This window comes from Paroedura picta, chromosome 9 (assembly GCF_049243985.1).
Source record: "Paroedura picta isolate Pp20150507F chromosome 9, Ppicta_v3.0, whole genome shotgun sequence".
Classification (NCBI taxonomy): domain Eukaryota; kingdom Metazoa; phylum Chordata; class Lepidosauria; order Squamata; family Gekkonidae; genus Paroedura; species Paroedura picta.
In genome coordinates this window covers 82,096,290-82,117,238 of record NC_135377.1, presented here as the reverse complement: position 1 = coordinate 82,117,238, position 20,949 = coordinate 82,096,290, and the positions used below count along the sequence as shown (strand labels likewise).

Genomic DNA, 20,949 nt, shown 5'->3' with positions numbered 1-20,949 from the left:
AGCAGACGAAATGGCTCTCCGGTGTGGCATAAATACTATTCTGGATGTGCCAGCATTACTGATCCAGCCAGTTGAAACCTGGCCGCCCATCTCCAGATGTATATCTGAGGTTGTAGAGTACCAGCTAAGACTGTGCTTTCTGGCAGGCATCCCTGAGCCAAATCTCTGCCACATCTTGAGCCTTTTGCAGGCGGAGGTTGAGAAAACACCTGCAGGAGACATTTCCAGCCAATCGTTTGATCAGATCAAACAACCCCAAAAAGTGATTGTTCTGCTTATCGGTTTGGGGGGGAGGATGACCCAGATGTCTCCCATCAAGGAAGCATTTCTGTCGGGAGGAGAGCACCTGGACTCAGGACCCACACTGTAATATATAGCCAGGCTTGAGAAATTCAATTTTTTCCCACTGGAAAGGCGAGCCGTCGCGATTTGTATGCGCCTCCAATTGAATCTGCCTGATCTCCCTATGCATGAATACATGTGCAAAGTCACGAACAGCAGATGGAGACTAATGGAGACAAGGGATGCCAGAATCCACCATGGATAAATCGAAAGGCTTGGGATATTAACAAAATCAGATTTCTGAAAAAGGCCCTGGAGGTCTTTCCCCGTGTTCTTTGCCTCTAATGAATCCATCTGTATGCAACAGGGGAGGCGCTCCAGCAGGTTCCTGCTCCCTTCCCCAAAAAGATCTTTGTGAACAGGGCGGAGGTAGCCCTCTCTTGCTTGTCAAGGTTTTAACAACTGGAGGCATGTTCAGTCTTGCTTTCAAAGCTGATCGCGCTTATCTCTGCCCCTTGGCACATGGTTTTAACTGGAACGATCAAATTAGGGCATGCAGAAAATGGATTTCTGACAGAGAGCTATACCGTCATATTAATGTGTGGTTATCAACACACGGCTAGAGAGGCACCGAAATAGATTTGCAATTAGCGTCCGTCTCGGACGTTGAATGCGATGCCATTCGATTTCACCCAGGACTGGCGGGCAACCTGGTTATCTAATTGGATGAAAAACTCCTGTTTTCTTCCATTTGGATGAGGTCTGCTTTTGCACAAACTCATTAAATACAGCTGCACGTTACAGCCTCCCCGATGAAAAATATAAAAACCGCTCTGAAGTTAATAACGGCTCTGTCCTCCTCTTTCGGTCTGATCTCAGATCTCTTTGATTACAGCTGAAACATGCACAAATCTAGTGGAGTATCCCCACCCCCCTTCTGTTCCTTGGCAAGTCGACATCTTTTTTTTTCCCCCCATTGCAAGCCGTGCTGCTTACTATCACGCTTGCCCATTGCTACAGGGTTTGAGATCTTTTAGATCTTTAACCAAGCTCAAGTGGGCGGCGCTGTTGAAAAAGAGAGGGTCAAAATCAACTAGACCCTGCTGGAGTGACCCCTGCAGAGCAGGGTTTTGGTTTTTGGGGTTCTGTGGCCCTCCCCATTCCTAATATTTTGCGGTATGGGCCCAGTGTACTTGAGGGACCATCTATCTCCTTAGTCCCCCCGCAGGGCCCTTCGCTCTGTGGGTTCAAATAGGCTGGTTATCCCTGGCCCATGTGAAGATTGTCTGGCCTTGACCAGGCCCTGGCCCCTGCCTGGTGGAATGAGCTCCTGGAAGAGATAAGGGCCCTGTCAGAACTAACTCAGTTCCACAGGCCCTGCAAGATGGAGCTCTTCCGCCTGGCATTTGGAAGGAGCCGGTCCGACCCCTTGCTCCTCCTCCAGTGTCTCCTATTAGTAACATCGTCCCTGGAGATCTGGCAGATTAGGGGAGGCAGGATGGTGTGTTTTGGTTAATGGCTAGCTTGTTGGGGTTCAGGGATTGTGTGGCATTATGTACTTGACTTGTATTACTTTTGATTTGTTGTTAGCTGCCGTGAGCCGGCAGGCTGTGAGCGGCGGCCTATAAGTATCTGTAACCACTCCGCAGATGTGGTATAAATAAAACAGTAAGAGCCCTTAGGGTGGGCCCTGTCCAGGATGGGGAAGGGTGCCCATTGGCCCCTTCCCCTGGACTGCCTCTTGATTGAGCCCTCCGCTTGTCAGTCCGGGGCCAAGGCAACAATCAGTAGCTGCGTGCAGCGCGGCTGCTGATTGGTCCCTTGCCCCAAGACGGACCAGTTGGGAGGCGCAAAGCACCTCCCAACCCCCCCCAAGTGCCCCACCTTCACCCCATGGCAGCCATTCCTGTATTGGCCGCCAAGAGGTGAGGTAGGCCCACAGGCCCTGGGAAGCTACCCCGGGAGGAGGAGGGGAAAAGGCCACTGCTGGCCCAGGAAAATGTGTCATCTAGGGCATCTCTTCTAAGGGAATACATTGAATTGATGAGGAGACAACCTGGGCAATGAGAGAAGCTGGGTCTACAGAAGAGAGCGGATTCTAGAAGAGCTGACTGACTTTGCAAGAACACTGGCGTGCGGTGAAAATAATCAATTTTTATTCCAAGATATGAAGCCCGGAGCAAACAAAGAAGTCCTCTTCTCCCAGAGGAAATCTTCTGCAGACTTCCAACCTTGGCTTCAAGATCAGCGATGGGAGGCAGCCCCCACCCCTCCGTAAATCGTTCCATACTTACCAGCATACAGCTGTCATTGGGTACCAAATCGGCAGTTCCTAGAACCAAGAAGCAGAAGATAAAGGGAAGGAGATTTTCCTTGGAACCCTGAGGAGCCTGTGGCAGGAAGGAGGAAAGAGGAAAGAACAGACCCACAGCTGCAAACTTAGAAGGCGGGAAATTGTGACAGAACAGTACCTCAGAGGAGGTCAGAAGAGCTGAACGTCCAGCTGTGTCATGCGCTGAAGATACATTTCAACCACCCAAAATGGATATATTTATGACAACCCAACCCAACCCAAGAAGTCTTTTGTCCACACTGAACTCTGCTTGGCTTGAGCACTGCAAGAGGCTCAGATGTACTACTACAGGGGTGGCCAGACTGTGGCTCTCCAGACGTCCAAGGAGTACAATTCCCATGAGCCCCTGCCAGCATGCAGGAATTGCATGGGAACTGTAGTCCTTGGCCATCTGGAGAGCCACAGTTTGGCGATCCTTGTACTAGAACATTATGGGATAGAAAAGGCATGAACGACATCGACCCAGGGGTTACACGGAAGGGAAAGATGCTCAAGGCTGGATGTTCCGTAATGCTGATCTCCAAGATGCATCATAACAGAATTATGTCAAATGCGCACCTTTCTCGCATGAAGTCGTGTTGAAGCCTTTAAATTCGAAGAGCTTTGCTTCAGGAAGCTTACAGAAAAAGCACTTGTGTTTTGTTCACAATTGAATTGTACAATGGAAAGTGCATTGAGGATAGACCCAGGAGATGTGTGTTTGTGTGTGTGAGTGTGTGTGTGTGAATTCTCTACACCAGTTTGGTGTAGTGGTTAGGAGAGCGGACTTCTAATCTGGCATGCCAGGTTCGATTCTGCGCTCCCCCACATTCAACCAGCTGGGTGACCCTGGGCTCGCCACATCACTGATAAGGCTGTTGTGACAGAGCAAGAATCTCAGGGCTCTCTCAGCCTCACCCACCCCACAGGGTGTCTGTTGTGGGGAGAGGAATGGGAAGGCGACTGTAAGCCGCTTTGAGCCTCCTTCGGGTAGGGAAAAGCGGCATATAAGAACCAACTCTTCTTCTTCTTCTTCTTCTTCTTCTTCTTCTTCTTCTTCTTCTTCTTCTTCTTCTTCTTCTTCTTCTTCTTCTTCTAATGTCCCTTTGGAGAAATAACAGCTGGTGCATGTACACTTTTTTTAACGGGGAAAACCAAAGAGTAAAGAAAAACTGCCTTGTAAAATTCAAGAGCTCAGACAGGCGGAAGTTTGTAATGAGGAGAGGATGTTAAGAAGGGAGAGGCAACACCTCACCTGCTTCATCCGTACGTGGGGAGGGAATTAGAAGCTTAGACTCCAGATGTTGAGCAACCCCCCCGATTTTGCGGGAGTTTCCTGTCTGTTTCCACCAGTAAATATAATATACAGCCACAGGAGAGAGCATTTTGGGCTTCTGCCATATTTGCTCAACTACATGTGGCCAGAGAGGAAACTAATGCAGTTGGCGAACTCTTCCAGAAAGAAGGCTTAGAAGATACCATCTGCGTAGGAAAAAAGAGACAGCGCAGGCTGACCTGGAAACTCTAAGGCAGGGGTGGTCAAACTGTGGCCCTCCAGATGTCCGTGGACTACAATCCCCATGAGCCCCTGCCAGCGAACGCTGGCAGGGGCTCATGGGAATTGTAGTCCACGGACATCAGGAGGGCCGCAGTTTGACCACGCCTGCTCTAAGGCAAGCTCTCTCTGTGTCCAGATTCTTGGCAAGGACTTCTCCGCACATGACAGCAGAATGCTTTTCTCAGGGACGCAAAGGACATGGGCAGCTCCAGTCCAGACAATTCTTGGAATTCAAAGCAAGCGATTTCCAAACTGTGTAATAGAGAACTCTGAAGTCCTTTGGAAATTTATCAGCAATCTTTCTGTTCAAGATGTGTAGGGATGTTCAAGATGCCCATGCATAGGCAGGAGCACATATGCAAGGTATTGGGGAGATGATACCCACCATGGGCTCCTTGTGGCAAACTTAATGGTACCGTCTAGGCGAGGGGTGGCCAAACTGTGGCTCTCCAGATGTCCATGGACTACAATTCCCATGAGCCCCTGCAAAGGGCTCAGGTTGGGCCACCCCTGGTCTAGGGCTACTTCTTGCATGGAGCTCTGCAAACTGGCATTGGCTCTTCATGACCTGCCGATGTTCCTAGTGTGCTCTGGCGGAGTTTCAGAAAAGAATTTGTGTGAATCAGCACTCAGGAAGGACTTGTACTTGTAGAATTTTGAATATTCCAGCAGGAAAAAAAAAGATGTTATCTGCTCCCTTGAGCGACACCCTTAGAAAGCAATTCTGCTTGCAGTTTGAAAAGTCCTGTTAAGTTAAGCCTGACACCGAAGAATCTGCAGTTGGCTTTGTAGGTCTATTGGCACTGACTTTTGGGGGAGGGCTTAGCACCTCGGTGTGGAATTCTCTCTCTAGGAAGATTTACAAGGCCAATTCCGCAGAACTCTTTAGGCAATCCATGAAGCTGCACCTGGGCAGACAGGTTTTCGAAGGAGACTGATAAAACTGAGACAGAGGAATGTGCGTTGATGCCGGTCCTATATAAACATTTTCATCACTGTCACCGTATTGTATTTATGATCGGAGAGGGCAGACGGAGAAAAAGTATCATTTATATTGAATAGATCAGGGGTAGTCAAACTGTGGCCCTCCAGATGTCCATGGACTACAATTCCCATGAGCCCCTGCCAGCATTCGCTGGCAGGGGCTCATGGGAATTGTAGTCCATGGACATCTGGAGGGCCGCTCCCCCTGGAACAGATGAACCAATAGCAACACCCAGCCAAGTTTTCATTGGTCATGCTCAGGGGCGGGGATGGATGACATCACGTGATGTCTACATGACGAAATCGCATCTCAGATTTTATTATAATTTCGATCTCACAGGACACGGGGAAAGGAAGAGGAGGAGGTGCAGTTTGAGTGGCCTCCCGGAAATACTCTGTCACAGCCAGTTTCAGACCCATGTCCCAGAATTCAAGAGATTAATCCATTCTTGGAAGGAGTGATTTGGAAAAGCTTTCCTCCTATTTAACACTGGTTGTGGTGGTGGGTCTAGCCCAAGGTCACCCAGCAGGACTCACACGTCTCAGAGTGGCTGACAATCACCTTCCCTTCCTCTCCCTACAACAGACGTCCTGTGAGGTAGGTGGGTGTGAGAACAGCTCAGAGAGAACTGTGACTAGCCCAAGGTCACCCAGCTGCGGTGTGTGGAGGAAGAGTGGGACATCCAAGCCAGTTCTCCAGATTAGAGTCTTCTGCTCTTAACCACACCAAACTGGCCTTTTTGGCCTTTGAGGGGGTCTCATCAGGGCCAGGCCTAGCAGCATCCTCCCTTTGGGGGAAAGGGGAAGGCAAGGAAGCAAAAGAAGAGACCAAGCAATGTACCCCCGTGGGTCCTTGCGGGCGCCCTGCTTGTATTTTCTAAAGCTGATTAAATTCTTCAGTTTCAAAAACACCCAGGATGCATGATTGAAAGCACCCAGTAAAATTAATGGTGTGGATTCATTTCCATCATTAGGCAATTATTTAAGGAAACACTGTCAGAAACCAGAGTTTGGTATGTTAGTGGGTTTTGGCCCTGTTTTAGAGCAAGGTTCAGAGTATATGTTTCAGGGTTGTGCGCTCCGGTGTGCTTCGGCGATCACTGAAGCCTGAAGTGGCCAGCGCTGTGGCATGGGAGGGGAGGGGCATCGGCGGCACACCAGCTGGCGCCCGCATGCAGGCACAGAGCTCTGCACTTGCATGTGGCACTGTCCCTCCGCTCATGCCCCATGCTTCGTTGGCTGGGCCCTCCAGCAGGTTGGAGCAAACACCCAGAGTCTGGGTATGAACCATTTCCATCACTGCGGCACTTTTGTGGAATACTCAGCTGCAGGGGTGACCAAACTGTGGCTCTCCAGATGTCCGTGGACAACAATTCCATGAGCCCCTGCCATCAGCACAGTCCATGGTCATCTGGAGAGCCACACTTGGGCCAACCCTAATCTACTGTGTGTAGAGACGGGGGCACCTGCCCATCAGGTTTGCAGAGCACACTACAGAACAGAACTTTTGTGGGAAAGAGCCTTTGAGAACAAAATGACTTGACCGTGTTACGGGGCCTGCAGCTGGCCGACTGGCATCCCCTATTGGCTATTTGTTGTAGTGGACAGACTTGCTGCCTCTGTTTCTCTATTGCAGGGGTAGTCAAACTGCGGCCCTCCAGATGTCCATGGACTACAATTCCCAGGAGCCCCTGCCAGCATTTGCTGGCAGGGGCTTCTGGGAATTGTAGTCCATGGACATCTGGAGGGCCGCAGTTTGACTACCCCTGCTCTATTGCGTGTTTTGAATGTTTTGTGCACAGAGGAGAAAAGCAGGGCGGGAAAATTTAAAATATACAGGGCAGACGCTTCTCGTTCTCTGTAATCCGATTTGAAAGATCCTTAAAATGAAAACCACATTCTCAGTGTGCACTTTGGTTTTTTACCCTCCTCTCAGAAAATCAGCTGAACTTATGGACTGTTTCATGGCAGCACAAGGACAAGCATCAAGCCAAAAAAGAGAAGATGTCATCTCAGGCTTTCTCAACCAGCTTGGCAGTGGGAAAAGAGGAGGAGTTGTCCAGTCAGTAAGGGCATGGGGTTGTCATGTGTGTTGTGTGGGAGGTTGTGGTGGCGTGGTGGCAAATGAGGGTGGAGATATGGGTGTCAAGAACCTGTGGTCTGGAATGTTAGTTGAGTGTGGGAGAGGACTGACCTTTGGGAATTGCGGCATAGTGGTTACAGATGAGCTTTCCAGAGCCATGTCTTCAGATATGTGAAGGGAAAATCAGACTGGAGACTCTTCTTAGGGGGAGATTACATGGCAACCAATTCCCCCCCCCCAGTTCTGCATCATTTCCCTTCTTGTGTGAATTGGGACACAGACACCGAAATGCCCCTCTGCCCTAATACACATGGGGTAGTGACAGTACACAGGTGTCCACCCTGTTTTTTCACTGTTGATAAAATGTTATGTGCCCACATGCTTCTTTCATGGTTGCTCCTTAGAAGAATGGATTTTTGTACTCTGTTGTTTACTACCCAAAGGAGTCTCAAAGCAGTTTACAAACACCTTTTCCACACAATAGTCAACCTGTGAGTTATGTGGGACTGTGAGAGGTCTGAGAGAACTGGGAATGGGCCACAGCGAACCAGCAGGCCTCAGGTGTCTCAAAGCATTTTCTAATCATCTTCCCTTCCTCTCCCCATAGGAAACACCCCTTGAGGGGGTAGAGAGCCTCACATGGAAGCTAGCAACACTAAGAGGAAGACTCTCTGTGCACAGCAGTCTTGACCTTAGTAAGGTTTTTTTTTATACTGGTTTTTTATTTGCCAGGCCAAGGTTGGAAAAAGTCAAGTCAGTTCCCACGTGTCTCCACCCATTTAGTTGTTCACTATTTACAGTTTCAGGCTGTAAATATTTATTTAGATCTTCCTGCACTTTCCAGACTCACAGGACTGATGCTGGTCTGCCTGTCTGCGCCCCAGAATACAAACAGTTGCTGGTAAGGGCTGGTCATAACCCATAGGCCAGGAGGGACACTCCTGCACCACTCCCTACCAACTGCAGGCAAAAATGGCTCATTTGAAGGCTGGACTCTGAGGCATTGTACGATTTTGAAGTCCCACCTCCAAACCTCCAGGAATATTTCCAACCCAGGGGTAGCCAACCTCCAGGTAGGGCCTGGAGAGCTCCTGGAATTATAGCGTACCTGCAGAGAATAAAGATCAGCTCCCCAGGCAGAAAGGGCTACTTTGGACAGGGTTGTGGTAGAGAAGACACATTTAAGGCTTCCCACACAGGTTGTTGTTGAATTGAAAGACTTGAGGCCTACTGTACAGGGTTGTTGTGTAGATGAAACAGGAGACCAGTTTCGTCTGCAGAACCAGTTTCATCTGCAGAATAATGCTGTGCAGTGGCCTCAAATCTGCAGAGAGTTGCAGATAAAAAAACATGGCTTGGCTGTGTCCAACCCCCAGCCAGAACAGTATTTTAAGTGAGAAGGGGCTTGTCTGTGGCCCTCTGTCAGCCAACTGTTTGGCAGAAGGGGAAAGTTCCCCTCCCCCTCAAAAGGAAGGCCCTCAGGCTCCCCTGTATTGCTCTAGGAAATACCTCCCTCCCCTCAGTCAGGGCCTGTCAGAGGCTCCCTGCGGTGGTCAGGAGCAGACTGGCAGCCACGTCTCCTGGTTGCCCTGGAACTCTGGTCTGTCCTGGTGAGGGCTTCGCACCTTCCGATTGGCCTCTCCGCTTGTCAGTCCGGGGCCAAGGGGCCAATCCAGGAGTTTTGATCACGGACACAGCCCACCCCAACACCTCTTACTGTTTTATTAAGAGGGAACAGATAGGTACACTAATTTTACCTTTACGTGCATCATCTAAAAACACAGACTAGTCCTGCTTAGTACAACAACAATGGCGATAAATGAACTCCATGCAGAAGGTAGGAGAGGTGGCCATGATCCACTCCTGCAGTGGGTACAGAGGCTGCATGCAATAGCCTTTCTCCTCCTACACATGTGCAGGTCATGTGAAAAGATGCTAGGGGGTATCAGAGTCCAATGTATGATTCTTGGCCCCATGGCTCTCTCCTCTGTCCATGGTGCAAATTATTGGCTGGTGAGGTGGAAAACATTTATACCTTTAACCACTCTGGATATCCCTTCATGCTGTCTCTATGCATGTTTTGCGCATGCGCCTAGGTAGAAACGAGGAGGAGGAACTGTACCAGCATACTTAGTGTGCATGTGTTGCACTCAGGGGCTGGGTGGATTGTGTCCAGGAGTAGTCAAACTACGGCCCTCCAGATGTCCATGGACTAGAATTCCCATGAGCTCCTGCCAGCAGATGCTGGCAGGGGCTCATGGGAATTGTAGTCCATAAACATCTGGAGGGCCACACTTTGACTACCCCTGGTGTACACCATGTTTTCATAGAGTGGGGAAAAAAAGCAGACAACTTTGCAGGATTAAAGGAGCATTTTAATGTGGTCGGAAGATTCCATACAAGGATGAAGCAGCGTTAGGTCTCATCATATATTTTTATTAAAAAAATAACGGTTACGTCACCATCTCTTTCAGTCCTTCCCTCTTTACCGTCATCCAGCCCCAAAGAAAATATCATTGTTCCCAATCGTTCTGGCCTCCCTACTGGTGCAAACAAACGGCAATTCTTTCAGACCAATGCAAGTGCTGAATGGGACCAGAGCGACCAGCCACTTCAGCATCCCCACAGAAGCCAACCTGGCGCATGGCAGGCAAAGATGGCACTCATCCCTCATGTTCATTCTTGGCAATCTGGCTTCGATGGATGTTCTACCTACGTCTTACATTAAATGGGAAATTAGTCAGTTTCTTGAACGGTAAAACCATTTAGGGAAAGTCTGAAGATTCAAGTCCAAATGCGTGGCATCAACAACATATAGGGTGGTGTTTTTATTTTTTAAAAATACAGGTAAATGAAATTAGTACCTACATGAAGCCAGTTGCATCAGGCCACTTTGGGGATCGAGCGGAATGAAGTCTGCGATGGCGTAACTCTCGCCAAAACGGGAGAAGGGCCTGACAAATTCAAAAGCTGCATAACCCTTCGGTGGAGGGAAGAGTTCAAGGACTGTGTTAGAAAATGCTTCTGGCCAACCCTGAGACTCAGGAACCATACGTGGGGGTGGATACAAATCCAAAATATCCAAAATATCATGTGCCACTCTTCCTAGATCCTATAATCTGTGCAGTGTCATCACGCTGCAGTTGATTTGCGGTTGCGGTGGCCAAACTGCGGCTCTCCAGATATCCATGGACTACAATTCCCATGAGCCCCTGCCAGCACAGGCACAGCCCATAGACATCTGGAGAACCATGGTCTGCCTACCCCCAATAACTTATGGAGACCCCAGCAAGGGGCTTTCGTGGCTTTCGTGGCAAGACCAAAGGTGGTCTGCCACTGCCTTCATCTGGAGAGTATTCCTTGGGCGGATTCCTTTCCAAGTATCAACTCTACTTAGCTTCTGAGATCTGATGAAATTGGCCTATATCAGGGGTGGCCAAACGGTGGTTCTCCAGATGCCCCTGGACTACAATTCCCATGAGGCCCTGCCACTAGCTTCAGGACATCCCAGACAAGAGGACTGCCTATGACTGCAGCCAAGAGTGGTGTTAGAGCAATACCAAAGTGGCATCCCTGTTTCTGGCAGGAAGACTTGACTGCAACAAAGAGTTTCAGAAATTAGTATAAGGTCAGGATGCCAATTCCGACCAGTCAGGAAACCTATCGTGGCTCAACCGCACAGAGGCAATTTGAAGTTGCGTGGAAGGGCAGTAAGGATCGGCTAGGTGCCTTGGGCTAGCTACAGTCCTGTTAGAAGCTGTTCTCAATGAGCAATTTCTCTCAGAGCTCTCTCGGCCTCACCTCCCTCCCAGGATACCAGTTGTGGGGAGAGGAAGGAGAGGCAAGCCTGAAGAATGTTTCAGGGGTTTCCCAATGGTAAAAATAGGTCAAGAGAGGCTGCTCTAGGCTGATCCTGCCTTGAGCAGGGGTTGGACCAGATGGCTACAATGGCCCCTTCCCAGGAAAGTGGCTCTCCAGGCCACACTGAAACACTGCAATCCTTCTGGAACGGTATGCAATGCTTAACTCTTCTGTAACCTTCAGCGTCTCACTTTCCCATCCACAAAAGAGGGCCTAATAACTGTCTCTTTCCTTAGGTTGTGGTGGGGTGGGGGAACACGGTGAGAATGGTAAAGCACAAGGAACGTTAAAAGTGTTGCATAAATGGTTCGGTCTGTGCTTGACAGGTTTTTCTTCCCCCTCGAGCAACGGATCAGAGAAAAAAGGACAGGAAAGGCAGATGAAGGGAAGGACAAGTTCAAGCTTTTATATACATTCTCTCTAAATATGTATAATCATGAATGAATATCAGCGATATCTTTATAGCGAGTGCAGCCACAATACTGTACAATTCTGGAGCAAACAGGGAAATACGTGGGGTCCTCTGGTTAGGATAAAGATCACCAAGAATTGCCTGGATCTCTCTGGCTTACAGTTAAGTGCCAGCAGACGGGCACAAAAAGGCACCCCATGGCCACGTCTGCCACGAGAATTGGAAATACAACCCCTTCTGATTCCATCGAAAGCAGATTGTTAAAACTCGCGTTTTGGAGGTACAACATAATAAAACTTTGTTCAGATCATCAGAGAGCTGTAGCAGCACAGGCTTTTAAAATATTTCTTTATAACATCTTTTTTTGGGGGGGGGGGACAATGTAAACCTTTCGTTAAAAAATAAAACCTTTGTTACAGCAAGGATCTGAGGACCATAAGCCACAGTTTACGACGAAGAGTTCATGGCCACTGGAGAAATTAAGGATGCTTTTTGGAACCCGGGATTCGACCTGGGAACAGGACTCTCTTTTGCCCGAGAACTCAGCTTTTCAAACCTCTGTTCTGAGATAATGGTGCATAAGAAGGTTGTATTTAAAAAAACACAAGGGGACAAAAAGGTGTTGATATATTTAAAGGTGCATAAGAGACAGGATGTCTGTCTGACAGGTGAACAAATTCCCCCAAGCCAAATGTTCAGTTTCTATTAAGGAACTTTTTGCACAAATACCTTTGCTCTTATTGTCCCCCTTATTCTCCCCCTTGGACTGTGCATAGTATTCTACCCTCCCCCCCCCGCCAGTCAATTGAAAGCAGTTGCTTAAAGCTCAGCTGCTTGTTCTATTGACTGTTAGGAATGATCCAGCGAGCATAGGGCTTGCTGTGGGTGTTCTGCCCTACAGAAGTAGAAAGCACAACACCTGAGTCTATGTTTGCCCAAAGATATTGCCACAGTGAAAATGGGAGCGGGGAAGGAAGTTGGTCTTCCACAGGGAAGGAGGTTGGTCTTCACGGGGAAGGAAGTTGGTCTTCCACAGGGAAGGAGGTTGGTCTTCACGGAGAAGGAAGTTGGTCTTCACAGGGAAGGAGGTTGGTCTTCACGGAGAAGGAAGTTGGTCTTCACAGGGAAGGAGGATGGTCTTCACGGAGAAGGAAGTTGGTCTTCACAGGGAAGGAACTCCAATTTGAGTGACTCAGCTTTCCTACTGGCCCATGCCCTATCTTGGCATTGCCAGCGGCTCTCTCGTTCATTTCCTCTCTTTCCTGCCCCCGAGAGCGTTCCAGAGTAGCCTTCTCCACGGAACTGAACGGGCCAGTTTACAAGATGCGGGCCTGTGACAGTGCTGTATTGTGAGACATGGATGAACCATCGCCAATTAAAGCACAGACAGAAATTCCACATTGTCTGATCCTGATGCAAAGGATACTTGGGGTGTGGGTGGGGGCACAGGTCACACCTCTGAGCTGCAGACAATTTGGTGTGGAGTTTGCACACTGAAGCCAGAGGTCCCCAAACACGGTGAGCCTACGAGTGCATTGGGAACAGGGAGTGGGCACCATGACAAAATGGCGACTGTGGGGCCCAGTGTCAACGACAACATGTTGAGGAGTGACATGACCAACAACCTCCAAAAACAGAGGCGGTTATCCCTGCACGGGTGCTTCCTGAAGACAGAAAGCTGATTCCTCCTAGATTCTTCCTATGCCGCCGAACTGGAGGAAGCCCAGGCCTGGCTACGTGATTTATGGAAACAATGGCAAAAATGGGCACCATGTTGGGGAATGCCGGGTTAAGCCCAAGGAGTTGATGGGCACAGATACACCTCACTGCATAGGAGTCATTAAGTGCTGAGACACCAACAGGCCATCATAAGGAGAACTGCAGCTTCCTAAGACCACTGGGGGCATAAACCAGGGGCACTCCGCTTAGAAATGTACCGCCAGTGATACGGCACTAAGTGATGGGTAGACATGTGTGAACCGGCTGTTAAGTGACGGCTACATGCACACCGTCACGAAACACCTGTCTAGTGGGCCTTCACGGGTGAATGGAATGTACAGGCGCACCACTGGTGCACTGCATAGATATGCTCTTTGTGGCATTTCTCACCTTGTTTCACCGAGCTTGCACGGAAGTGGCTGTTTCCTTGCATAATGTCTTTTTATCTCTATCTACACCGGGGACAGTTTGGGAAAAGTAAGGCACGCTTCAGTTCCCATGGGACTCTGATGCGCCTAGATTTTCTCAGCATTGCTCTTTAGAAATGCCAAGTCTTAACGTATAGGAACAGCAATTAATTTAATAACTGGCAGCTTCACCACACAGATATTACCTGGTTCCTAGGAGCACGAGTTCTAGCGAATACCTTGACAAGTGTCTATTCCACACACGAGCTTACTTTACTGTTGCTCTTGAAATGTTTGGCGCAAGGGCTAGGAAGCAGCTACAAATAATGCAGAGATGCGTAAACCACGTGACCTCTCAGACCACTGGGAAGGTCTCCTGCGTGAGCTCCCCTGAAAAGAGGGGAAGCAGCACACGATCGACATCTCAGTGAGTTACGGCCACGTTTTTCAAAGCAGCTTTGGAGACATGAGAAAAACTACAATCTTCGCAATAAAAATCATACATTCCCTCGTAAGTAGAACTCTTTTGCTTGCTTATAATGCCACAAGCCAAGGAAATTAGCTTTGAGTCATAGGGTTACCAACTCTGGGAAATACCTGAAATATGTTTTTTTTTGGGGGGGGGACTGGAGAGGGTGGGGTTTGAGGAGAGGAGGGACTTCAGTGGGGTACAATGCCCCTGAATTCACCCTCCAAACAGCCATTTTCTCAAAAGGGAGCTGATCTTGATTGCCTGGAGATCGACTGGAATAGCAAAAGATCTCCAGGTGGTGGTTGGCAACCCTACGATCCATCCAGTCTACTCCCTTTCTTTCTTTTTTATGCTATGACATTTTAAACACTTGTTGGCTATGACTTTGCTAGATGTTTACTGCGAAGATCCACAATAATTCATTACGTTTCGTTACACTTTTATAAACATGAAAAAAACCCACCATTGTTTGGAAATATATTTTTTTTAAGATGGAAATTCACAGAAGTCAATCCTGTCTACCACATCTGTCTTCTGCCCTTATGGGGTTTAAATTCCTTCCAAAAGTTTACTAAGAACTGCCAAAATACTGACTGTTCTGATCCTCTACAGCAGGGGTAGTCAAACTGCGGCCCTCCAGATGTCCATGGACTACAATTCCCAGGAGCCCCTGCCAGCATTCGCTGGCAGGGGCTCCTGGGAATTGTAGTCCATGGACATCTGGAGGGCCGCAGTTTGACTACCCCTGCTCTACAGGGGGTGGCCAAACGGTGGCTCTTCAGAGGTCCATGGACTACAATTCCCATGAACCTCCCTGCCAGCATGGCAGCATAGCAGGGGGGCTCATGGGAATTGTAGTCCATGGACCTCTGGAGAGCCACCATTTGGCCACCCCTGCTCTAAACTCCCATGCTGGTATACGACAAACCCAGTCATGGTTCTCTTCTGTGTGGGCGCTAAGACTTTTGGTGTTCTCTGGCTACAGTTCCCTCAGTTCCTTCATGAAGATGCTCATGAAGACTGGGAGACTCTCTGGAGCAGAATACAATGGAGTTTGAAAAGCAGCATAACAAGGCCAGTCACTGGCAAAGCCCCAAGAAGGTGCGGAGGAGCCTGAGCTGTGATTCTGGCTATTGATTTCAATGAACTGTCACTCCTGGCTAATCCAGAACCTCAGTGTTGGACCGGATCCTCCCTTAAGCTGCCCTTCTCAAAGAACTAGGTACCTTCATCTCAAGTGATGGAAATCTTGGAGTAAATGACTGGGCAAGATTATCCCTCCCATTCTCCTGCTTAAGAGACAGAGTTCACCCTCTGTTAACCCCCCCCCCCCCAAATTCCTGCCTCCAATTGCCTCCGGTCACCTGCAGTGATTCGGAAGTTCTCTAGCCCCTTAGAACAGGGGTGGTCAAACTGCGGCCCTCCAGATGTCCATGGACTACAATTCCATGCATTCGCTGGCAGGGGCTCCTGGAAATTGTAGTCCATGGACATCTGGAGGGCCGCAGTTTGACTACCCCTGCCTTAGAAGAAGAAAAGCTGTTTTTTTGCACACTGCTTTTCACTACCTGCAGGAGTCCCAAAACGGCTTACAAACACCGTTCCCTTCCTCTCCCCACAACAGACACCCTGTGAGGTAGGTGGGGCTGAGTGAGCTCTAAGAGAACTGTGACTGGCCCAAGGTCACCCAGCTGGCTGCATGTGGAGGAGGAGTGGGAAATCGAACCCGGTTCTCCAGATTAGAGCCTGTCGCTCTTAACCACTACACCAAGCTGGCTCTTAGGCAGTCTACTTCAACGTACAGGTTTAGAATCTACCCCCCGAACTCTCAGATGTTAAGTACTCTGCATTCATTTTATTTAAAGCAATTTTAAATAGGAATCCCCCTCTCCCTTCTTAGGTTTCCGTACAAGTGACACCAAACACCTTTAAAATATAGAGTCGGTCCAAAAGGAGGCATTGGGTGGTTGGTTAGCTTCTTTTCTTTCCAAGTTGGTCTTATGAAATGAACAGGATGTAATACTTTACGGCAGGGGTAGTCAACCTGTGGTCCTCCAGATGTCCATGGACTACCATTCCCATGAGCCCCTGCCAGCGAATGCTGGCAGGGGCTCATGGGAATGGTAGTCCATGGACATCTGTAGGGCCACAGGTTGACTACCCCTGCTTTACGGGGAAGCTGAAGAGGAAATAAAGCTCTGTATGGGAAACAATGACCATACTTCTGATGTTCATTCTGATGAAGAACGCCCAATGTAGCAGAACCTGTTTAGACTTTGAAATATTACTGAGCAACCCAAGCAAACTTTCAAGATCCACCCCTCCAAAACAATTCAGTAGATGAAACAGGATCAGCTGAGAACACACTCCTACTGCCGAGGCGATGTGAATCAGGACTTCCAGAAGACGCCAGTCCTGCTGGGTAGACACAGGCACTTATGGTTAGGGTTTCCTGATGGTTGTAACTTCAACGTTACCGATGACGAACATACTGAACCGGTAATACCTTGCAATTCCAAAACGTTTCACTTCGGGATCGGAAATCACTGCATTCGAGGGGGATTTAACGGCCCCCTTCCAATGATGAATGGAATGTGATGCTTCACAAGTAGTACACAACGATAGTCCGGGATGTTGTTCTGTAAAGGAAGACTTCCAATGACCACGTGTCTGCTCTTGGGGACAAACTACAGAGCTTCGTGGGCCACTGGCCTTAATCTGGCGTTTACGACTGGATGGGTACCATGTTGAGTGGCGACTGGCATTACTGGCTGGAAATCACTCTCGTCTCTTCCAAGCTTGATTTTTAGGCTGAACCTTCCACGTGCATAGCAACCCACGGACTGCCTTTCCTATGAGTCCGTGATTGTGTCTCTGCGTCTCTTCCCCCTTCCTTTAGCATAAAACAGTCTGTCCAGTTACGCTAGAACACCAAGAGTTTAGGACGTCACTGCAACGGATGCTGTCCTTTTGTAGAGCGTACGGCGTTTCAGGAAAATAGTGGGTTAATATCTTTAATAAATAACTCTTCTGCTGACATGTAAAAAATAAATGAATATTCCCTTTGGCAGTAATAGCTGATTTAATATTTAGGTAGAAAGCCGTTTGGCTCATAAAATAATAGCATTATGCTACAAGGGAAAAAAAATACCCCATATTATTTTACTCCTTTCCCCCCTCTTGGTTCAGTTCAAAGGGGCAAGGGTGCTTTCCCAGCAGCCCTGCACAAGTTGGCGGGAGTCACTTATGCCCAAGGTAAGCAGCGAGGGTGATACATGCGCCAAGGACAGCCAGACTCAAGATGGTCTTCAGGGGCAGCCATGAGAAATCGACCAAAGGCCGCATGTTGGTGCTGTACAGCTCCACAAAGGCATCCTGGGAAAGAGAAAAGGGGGGGGGGGAGAGAAGAGATCAAACTTGCATTGCGGAGCACGCACCAAGCATTAGTAAACCAACGTCATCGGGACAGCACTATATCAACCTCATCAAACTATTAATGGACAAGAACAGAACCTGGCGTGACCTGGCTTTCCCCACGGATGTCTGGTTTCTCTCCACGTGCTTTTAATCCAGCCTGTCTCGATTTTTTTAATGTTGAGAAACCCCTCAAACATTTCGAGAAACCCCAGAAGTGGTGCGATTGTTCCATCCCCCTCTCCAAATCTCCAGGTATTTCCCAATCCAGAGCTGACAACCCTAGGTGGGATAATGATTGGAAATTTGGAGGAAGAGCCGGGCGAGGGGTGGGGCGCGATGCAGTAAAGTCCAGCCTCTGAAACAGCCGTTTCTTCCAAGGGAATTGTTCGCTTTAATTTGGAGATTAATCCTCATTCTGGGTTTTAAGCATAAAGATCAGATGATGAGAACTCAAATTATAAACACATGCATGCAACCCAGACGAAGGGAAAACCCCATCAAAATTGACTTGTCCGCAGAAATGTTAGCAAATTAGAAAAAAAAATTAGCTTTAATAATTTGCTGCATTTTAGCAGTACATAAAACATTCATTCATTCATTCATTCATTAATTCATTAATTCATTAATTCATTAATTCATTCATTCATTCATTCATTCATATGCTTTCCTCCCAAGGCTCAGGGCGGTTCACATGGAACGTAAACAGTACATAGAGCTTCGTTTCTCTGTCAAATATAAGATGAACTGCAACAATGATAACAATAACAACCACAACCAAAAATAACAGTCTAATCAGGATAATAATTGAACAGGTCCATGGTTCAGATTGGATGGATTCCTGGGAGGGAGGTTCAGGGGCCCTGTGGGTGTTGCTGATTCCAGTCAACCTCAACCAAATGCCCGGCGGAAGAGCTCCCTTTTGCAGGCCCTGTGGAACTCTTTTAGCTCCGTCAGGGATCTGACCTCCTCCGGGAGCTCATGCCACCAGGTGGGGTCCAGGACACAGAAGGCTCTGGTCTTGGTTGAGGCCAAGCGGGCTTCTTTTGGGCCAGGGATCATTAGCTGGTTGGCGGTGGCAAAGCGTAGGCAGAGAGGCGGTCCCTCAGGTACACGGGGCCCTGACTGCATGTGGCCTTAAAGGTAATTACCAGAACCTTTAGCCTGATCCGGAACTCGACTGGTAACCACTGCAGTTGATGAAGGATGGGCCAAATGTGGGACCTGCATGGTGTTATTCTGAGAACCCTGGCAGCTGCATTCTGGACCAGCCGGCGTGCTGCTTCCTCGCATGTGCCCTTCCTACCCAGCCACAGGACCTCTGCCTTTGGAGGACTGAGCGCCAGATGACTCTGCTTGAGCCACCTCGTCACTGCTTCCAGGCAGCTGGCTAATGCCTCTGGGGGAGAATCAGGGTGGCCGTCCATCAGGAGGAAGGGCTGGGTGTCATCTGCATGTTGATGACAACCCAGCCTGAGCTTCCATACCAGTTTGCATGAAGATGTTGAATAAAATAGGAGAGAGGACCGCTCCCTGTGGTCCTCTCCAAGTGAGTTGTCAGCAGTTTGATGTTCTCTCTGCTATTGCTACCCTCTGTCCATGTGCTGACGGGTCCCTCATATCTATATTTGAATGGTTTAATGATTCCCTCCCCCTCCGACATAACATTCTCATTCTATTCATGCCATCAGCTGGAGTGCAATGGGCTGAATTGAGCAATGCATGGGTCTTCCATGCAGGCATTAGGCTGGGAGCATAATTGCTATATTCTGTGAATAGGGAAATCAGTGGTTTTTCCATGGAAAGATCGTGCAAACATGTGATCCTGCTCCTGCAACCTGTGACTGGCCAGCTCCTGGTTCGCATGAGAGGCATGCCAATGTAACATCTGCAGAGGCGGCTGATGGGTGGTCTGCGAGCAAGCATTGTCAACTCTGATGCTCCTACGAGAGACTTCGCCTCCGATGTTTTCAATCAGCGTTGTTATGGGCAGTGAGCAGAATAGCATTATTAAAACAGAAAGCAGACCAGCTCCTGGAAAGCCAAAGTAAATTGAGATTGCAATGCTGATTAGGGCAATTGAAAACACTGAGGAAATGCAAATCATCACAAATGCAGATGCTAACATTCAGTGCAGAATTTCCTACAAACACAGGACTTATTGAGAAGCAGCCATGGGGCACAATGAGATGGATTCTCTTTCCTCCTCGAACACATTTCCCAGTGCTAATAGCACAAAATCATGAAAACAGGGACGGAGGGATGAGCAGTGATAAACACGAGAGCAAGAGGGGGCCTTCCAAACAGCACAAAGCAACATTCCGCACCTCAAAGTGGACTTTATAAAACAAGAGAGAAGCAGACCATAAAAACAGCTAAAAGAGAGGGACTTCCTCCGTTAAAAACCTGGACAAAAAGGAACATTTTAGCCTGGTGCCTAATAGAATTTAGAGTCTCAACGAGGAGAGCGCTCCAAAGTCAAGGGGACATTATAGAAAAAGCTTTGCGTCTGCTCAGGAGATAGACAGGAGGTCTGGGGAAGAACGGGAAAACTTGACAGTGAAGGGGTACGGAGGGTGAGTGGGGTGGTCTGCAGTGACACAGAGAGATAACCTGACATAATTCCCTGGATCCAGGCAAGAGATGCAGCTGCCATTTTAGAAGCTAAAGGAGGCATTCAAAAATGCCACAAGGGCCTTGTTCTGATCAGGCTCACAGCCTGGTGGGATGAATTACTTGTCCCCCTCCCCCCCCCCCCCCCCGCACCACCATTTTCAGTACTGAAACAGCTACAGGGCACTTGAAAAGAAGAAGAGTTAGTTTTTATACCCTGCTTTTTACTACCTGAAGAAGTCTCAAAGCTGTTCACAATCACCTTCTCTTCCTCTCCCCACAACAGACACCGTGTGAGGGAGGTGGGGCTGAGAGAGCTCTAAGGTAACTGCTCTGTGAGACAACTTTAAGAGAACTGTGACTAGCCCAAGGTCATCCAGCTGCTTGTTTGTGGAGGAGTGGGGAATCAAACCGGACTCTCCAGATTAACCACCACACCAAGCAGCGGGTCCCCGGATCAGGCGCAGGGATGCCATCATGTCTGGTCGTGCCCAAACACAACCTTAACAGTTTTGCGTTACATGTAGCTTAAGAAACTTCAGCTGAAAATGCAAAGCGTGAAAGCCACTTTCTTGCTTAAATTGTGACCTTTTCCGCACCAGGAATCCAGCCTCATCCGGTTGCAGGACTAATTTCTGCTTCTGGACGACATTGGTGCCCGTCCAGGGTGGTTTAGGGCCTGGTGCAACACAGGCCCAGGGCAAATGAGATATTGCGTTGCACCAGGCCTGGGACCGCCCCGATCCGGCGCTGATGTTGTGCAGAAGTGGACATTAGCCCTGCGACCGGATGAGTGCTGTGCTGGGCCGGAT

General features: G+C 48.7%; 1 protein-coding gene across 3 annotated transcripts in view; it reads right to left on the bottom strand.

The window, feature by feature from the left end:
* Positions 1 to 11,881: 11,881 nt before the first annotated feature.
* Positions 11,882 to 20,949, bottom strand: part of BCL2 (BCL2 apoptosis regulator) — a 185,729-nt gene continuing 176,661 nt past the window's right edge. Inside the window, exons 3-4 of one of the 3 annotated variants that reach the window (XR_013234316.1) lie at positions 15,679 to 17,485; positions 11,882 to 15,523 (exon numbers count right to left, since the gene is read on the bottom strand). Coding sequence is in view for 1 of the 3 variants with exons in the window: in XM_077353416.1 (XP_077209531.1) it covers positions 17,351 to 17,485 (135 nt within the window). In the remaining 2 variants the exon portion in view is untranslated. Of the gene's footprint in view, positions 15,524 to 15,678; positions 17,486 to 20,949 lie in introns of those variants that run through there. The other 2 variants (XM_077353416.1, XR_013234317.1) reach the window with 2 other exon arrangements.